The sequence below is a fragment of the Centruroides sculpturatus genome, unplaced genomic scaffold (assembly GCF_000671375.1).
Source record: "Centruroides sculpturatus isolate CEXI.00-Female unplaced genomic scaffold, Cexi_2.0 scaffold397, whole genome shotgun sequence".
In the NCBI taxonomy this organism is placed as follows: domain Eukaryota; kingdom Metazoa; phylum Arthropoda; class Arachnida; order Scorpiones; family Buthidae; genus Centruroides; species Centruroides sculpturatus.
This window is the reverse complement of record NW_019384579.1, coordinates 88,635-94,634: the sequence shown is the minus strand read 5'-3', so window position 1 is coordinate 94,634 and position 6,000 is coordinate 88,635. Positions and strand designations below refer to the sequence as shown.

Genomic DNA, 6,000 nt, shown 5'->3' with positions numbered 1-6,000 from the left:
TTTGTTAAAACCCGTTTTGTCTAGTTAAAACTAGAATTTACTGCTAGTCAAAAATGAATTTGAGTTAAAACTAGTTTTAACTAGACAAAACGGGTTTTAACAAAGACATTCAGTACAAACTAGTTTCAACTAGTTAAAACGTGTTCTAACTAAAAACGGGTTTTGACTGTAACATATACATCAACAATGACATAACCAAATACTATTTAAAGCTAAGACTTAAAATTATAGATATACTTTTTTAAAGATAAGACTTAAAATTATAGATATACTTTAAAGATGGACTTCCATGCTTTAGAGCAGTGTTCTGCAACTAGTGTGCCATCACAGGTGAAAGGTGAGACGTGAACTTTTAGATATTCTATTAATTTCAAGTTTTATTTATATATTTTTATCACAGTTGCTGCATTTCTTATGCTTGTATTTCATTCTCTGCTGCAGCACTGATGAAATAAGATGATGTTTGTTTATTCTTTATTACAAATCATGCATTTTTATGTATTCTAAGAAATTAAATATAAAATAAATTTACTCATAAGTGTTGATGCCTGTTTAATAATAATAACAGGTTAGTGGCATTACGTAATTCTATCAATAGTATCATATCATACGTTTTTGAGGGCAGTAACATTTTGGTGTGCCATGTTGAGTCATAGGTGTACCACAAGTAGAAAAATGTTGCAGAATACTGCTTTAGAGAATGTCTCAGCATTGTCATCTTGGAACGCCGTAATAAATTACAGAGATGTCCTATAATTTTAAGTCTTATCTTTAAAAAATATCTGGTTATGTCATTGTTGATGTCTGCACTTTCCACCAATGGAATAATTCTTCACAGTTTTCCAGCAAAATGAATTTGGATTAAATAAAAATGAAACATTTTCAGCCCAGGGGCTGCATCAGGCAGCAATCATTACAGAACATTAAAGATTCTAAGTTTAGAATGTTTTTTAAAATTATTTTCTTTTTGATGTCATTCTTGAATGTTTAACACATACTCTACAAATAACTATTACACAATAAAAAATTAAACAAAAAAAATTATTATGACAAAAAGATAAATGTGCCATAGTACAATAACTTATTTATCTATAGTAACCTCCTGCTCTAATATCGTTTAATTTCCTTTTAGACGGTTATCAAGCAACAACTGCCAGATACTGTCTCACAATCTTAACTATTAATACAATTCCCATAGATTGCTGCATTGAAAATTTCTCAGGCTTCCAAGGTTCATAGGTTTTGAACATTGAAGACTTTCATTATCAGTTTTTCCTTATCCCAGATGATTGACACCCAAGGCTTGCTCACATATTGGGCCAGATTTGTTACCTAGTTTATTATTAGAAATGTCCTGTTAGTGCTCTTTAATTCTAAGTGTCCATGATCTCTTAGTAGAGCCCATGTACCGTACATAAGATCTCTCTCAAACCTATTGTCCAATATGGGGAAGATACAATGAGATCAATGGGAATAGAGTCCCACGGGTATATTTGGTCTCCATATTGGGGATTTACCACCACTATTAATAATTAAACACCACATAATTTAGTACTAGAGGTAGGTGTTAGGCACTATCTCTCATTAAATTTAATGATTATAAATAAATTATTTAATAAAGAGACATGGACTCACTATCTACCACATAGAGGTCTCTGTATGAGCTCTAATTTGACTTCCTTTAATAGGGCACTTCTACATTATTTTATTGTTATTCTTATTTTATTTTATTTATTTATTTCATTTTGTTAAATATTTGTTATTAATTTTTATGTTATATTATTTTTGTTAACTTATATTTATTGAATGTTCTTTTTATTCAAATATATACTATTTTGGAATACACAACTGATGAAGACATATCAAATTAGACTGAAATGTTTTGTTTCATTAAACTTTTTTCTGGAGCTGATTTCTAAAGTGTGAATTTATTTTCTGACATTTGCTCTAGTTTCTGTATTTTGTTAAATTCTTAAATTTTTGATTAAATACATATTATAAAAAAATTAAGAATAATGATTAATTCATTATAACACTTTAATTTATTATATATTTACATAATGTGAATTAACTCATACCTTTAATAATTACAGCAAAAAAAAATTTTTTTGTATTCATGTTCTGTTCTAACATAACTGAAAAATGTCAGTGAAGCTGATCGAAAATGTTATTATTTAGTAAATTTCATTGCTGGATTTTTCAAAGGTGTGATTTTTTTTTGTTGTAATCTATCTATCCAGTTTATACAAAATATATGGACATTTAATAATAATATTAAATTAAAATTCCATGCATGGAAAACTAGAACTTCTTTAAATAAATAAGTTTCACAAAACCTTTCACTCTTTTTCTAGACGTTTCTTAATTCATAAGAGAACAAACGTTTTCAGCCATTTTAAATGGCCTTCTTCTGGCTCTATAACATTGGAACGTCAGTTAACAAATATTTGAATGACGTCATTGTTTTTAACAAAAGACAGACATGGATAAATTGAAATAAAATTAACAAATAGATGTGTAAATGAATAACAAAATAAACGACTATTGCCACTAAGATTAAATAAGTAGATTAAATAACTAGATAAATTGAGAGAAATGCTAACAAGTTCATGACAAACCGAGATTAAAACGTCACATGTTCTTTGAGGAGGTTATTTATTTTGTTATCCATTTACACATCTATTTGTTAATTTTATTTCAATTTTATCCATATCTGTCTTTTGTTAAAAATAATGACATCATTCAAATATTTGTTAACTGACATTCCAATGTTATAGAGCCTAAAGAAGGCATTTAAAATAGCCATAAATGTTTGGATTACGAAACTGCTAGAAAAAGAGTGAAAGGGTTTGTGAAACTTATTAAATTAAAATTGAAGTATCAAATATCACTGAAATCTGAATGATGATGATAATGGTATTTCTTGGCACAAGCACAACCTCAGCCACATTGCATCATGAATCTTAAAGATATAATCCAGTTTCCATCTAATATGCTTTCATGTGTCTGAATGGTTATTTTGTTTAGAATCTGAAACAAAAAATGACGTAGAATATGATCATCGCTAACAATAATGTATTAATGTAATGTTGTGCTCTTTTCCAATCATTGTACAGGGTTGTCAACAATTGCAGTTGTACAGGGTGCAATTTTAAAAATGCGAATTACTCGCAAACGCATGAACGTAAAGGCAAGCTGTAAGAACTGAACATACCTGTATTTAGTGGAAAACAAGTCCACATTACAAATGGTGATGGAAATGTCCTCCCCCAACATCCATGCACAAATAAACGCGATGCTCCATATTTGAGAATGTCCTCTGCAACATCTCACTGTCGATGGCAGCAATTTCACACTCAATGTTTGCTTTCAGTTGTTTGATGGTCCTGGGTTTGCTTGCATACACCTTGCCCTTTAAATATCCCCATAGAAAAAAATCTGGGGGAGTTAAATAGAGTGATCGAGGTGGCCACAAACCTTTCAAGATCACCCTGTCTCCAAAAAATGATCGGATCTCTTCCATACTGGAATGAGAGGTATGACATGTTGCCCCATCCTGTTGGAAGTAACCTTCTTGAAGTTCATAGTCATCCAGTTATTTCACAAATTCATCAAATATGGACAAGTATTGGGCGGTGTTCACAGTCTCATCAAACAAAATTGGACCAATGATCCGAGAACGAGAAATTGCACACTACACTCCGATCTTCATTAAATAAGGAATATTTTGAGCCTTGTTGCATGATGATACATGCAAGCATTCGCAAGTAATTCGCATTTTTAAAGTTGTATTCCCAAGTGGGACACCCTGTACTATCATCATTTTATGATTTTGATTTCACAAAATTCAGATAATATATTTAAATCTTGTAAAATGAAAGTTTATATATAAGCAACTAGCCAAATGAGATCAATTTTAGCCTGTACCAAAAAACACTGCAATGTCAACAATGACATCAAATGTTAACTTGTTAATTTATATTCAGTTTACTTACTGACAATATAGCAGTTCATTTTTTCTTGTCAACAAGTTTTATATAAAACATTAAAGATTAATATATTGATATTATGGATAAAATATTTTCCTATAAATTATTTTTGTATTTTGTTAGGGAAATTTCATCACTCAGAAATATAAAATTGCAGTTAGCAACAATTTTTTTTTGCTTGAAGACAACTGTTTATATTGTTTGTAAACTATGTGATTCAACTTTTATATATTTTATGAGGTAATGGAGACTGCTGTGTCAAGATATTTTAAAGTTAAAAAAAATCACCACTGAAAATATCAATTAAATATTTTTACACTGAAAATATGAAAGTCATGATCAATTTTATATTGTTTTCATAAATTTCTTCTATGGTCAACATATCCTCAGAATATTTTTGTAAGAGCGATAACTTTTTTATTATATTATAAAATAGAGAAAATTCATATTTAATATATATATATATATATATTAAAATAAATGAAAAAAACTAACTTCCAAATAAATTATTTTAAACATATTTTAAGATGAAAAATAATCAGAACTTGCCAATTCTTTATTTAGACGATTAAATTCAGCATGATAACTTTTCATTCTGTTCTGATATTTTGGACGATCATTTGGTGGCATACTTTTAACTTCTAAATCCATCTGTTCCAACTGAAATAAAAAAATTGGAAACTTATTCAAAATTCTAATTGTTTATATTGTATAGAAAAGATTTTTGCCAACAAGATTAAGACAGAAATGCTATATTTATGAAAAAAAATTGACAAAGTATTTTCTAATAAACAATCCATTATAATAAAATTCTACATAGAATATTAATTAATTTGCTTAAAAAGTTTAAAATAATCATAAAGATACAAAGATACAAGATATGTATCTATATCTATATATAAAATTCTGAAATACAGGTATTCTTCATATAACATGATAGTTGCGTTCTGAAAAAGTGCCATGTTATGTGAATCAGAGCTATATGAAACAAAGGACTAATGCAAAACATAGGGTTACATTCCAGAAGTTAGCAAAAGTATACTATTCTTTTCTGTTACTAAGATAAAAATGTTTATTAAAGCAATCAATAACTTATTTCCAATCAATAATTAATTAACAATCACAATTAAAAGGACTACATTATGTATTAATATTAATTTTAGTTAAACCAGGGCATTTTCTTTTTAAAGTATTGTCGTCATCTCAGCTTTTTTGTTGATATTGATCAGAAGTATCAGCAANATATTTTGCATATGCATTTTAAAATAATCAATCTAAAACTATATTTAATACATATTACAAAATAAAGATATTATAATGAATTCAACATATATTTAAAAAGTTATTCACAACATAAAATTTGCCAATTTCTATTCCAGTAAAATATTGTTCTGTATAGTGTGGTCCATTTTCATCAATCCATTGAAATAGCTTGAAAAATATACATCCTACAAAAAAGTCAATGAACCAAAAATGTCAGACTTCAAGGAGGCCACAAAATGGGGATATTGGTTTCTTTAGGAGCTGTCCATAAATTACATCCACATTTTTCTTGAAATTTTTACTCCCCCTCCCCATTGTCTGTAATCCCCTCCTCTCTTTGGACATCCAACAAAACTCAACCCCCGAAAATCTTTATACATTTTATTATTCATAAAGTGGTAAACTGTATAAAATTTAATGAAATAAAATGGGCGTCCATTAAAGTTTAACCCCTCCCCCTTGTCTGACTTTGTCCAACTTGTCATAACTCCCCTCCCTCCCTTCCAGTATAAACATCATTTATGATAACCCATTATAGAAAAAACTAAAATCAGTGAAAAAGGGTTAACTTCATTTTCTTAAAAGGAATCCCACAAATTTTATTGCATATTATGATTCTACATCAAAAACAGATAAACTTTTATTATCTAAAGCATTTTTTTGAAAGATGCATTTATACAAATTATTCCAAATACAAATAATGAAACGATACCAGTAATATCCAGCAAATGATATACTTTACTAAATG

The 6,000-nt window shown here is 28.5% G+C and overlaps 1 protein-coding gene across 1 annotated transcript in view; it reads right to left on the bottom strand.

Annotated features, from left to right (window-relative positions):
• LOC111624433 (vesicle transport through interaction with t-SNAREs homolog 1A-like) overlaps positions 1–6,000 on the bottom strand; it is a 90,137-nt gene that overhangs the window by 47,332 nt on the left and 36,805 nt on the right. The window contains exon 5 of the mRNA XM_023367271.1: positions 4,539–4,649. Within this exon, the coding sequence (XP_023223039.1) occupies positions 4,539–4,649 (111 nt within the window). The remainder of the gene's footprint in view (positions 1–4,538; positions 4,650–6,000) is intronic.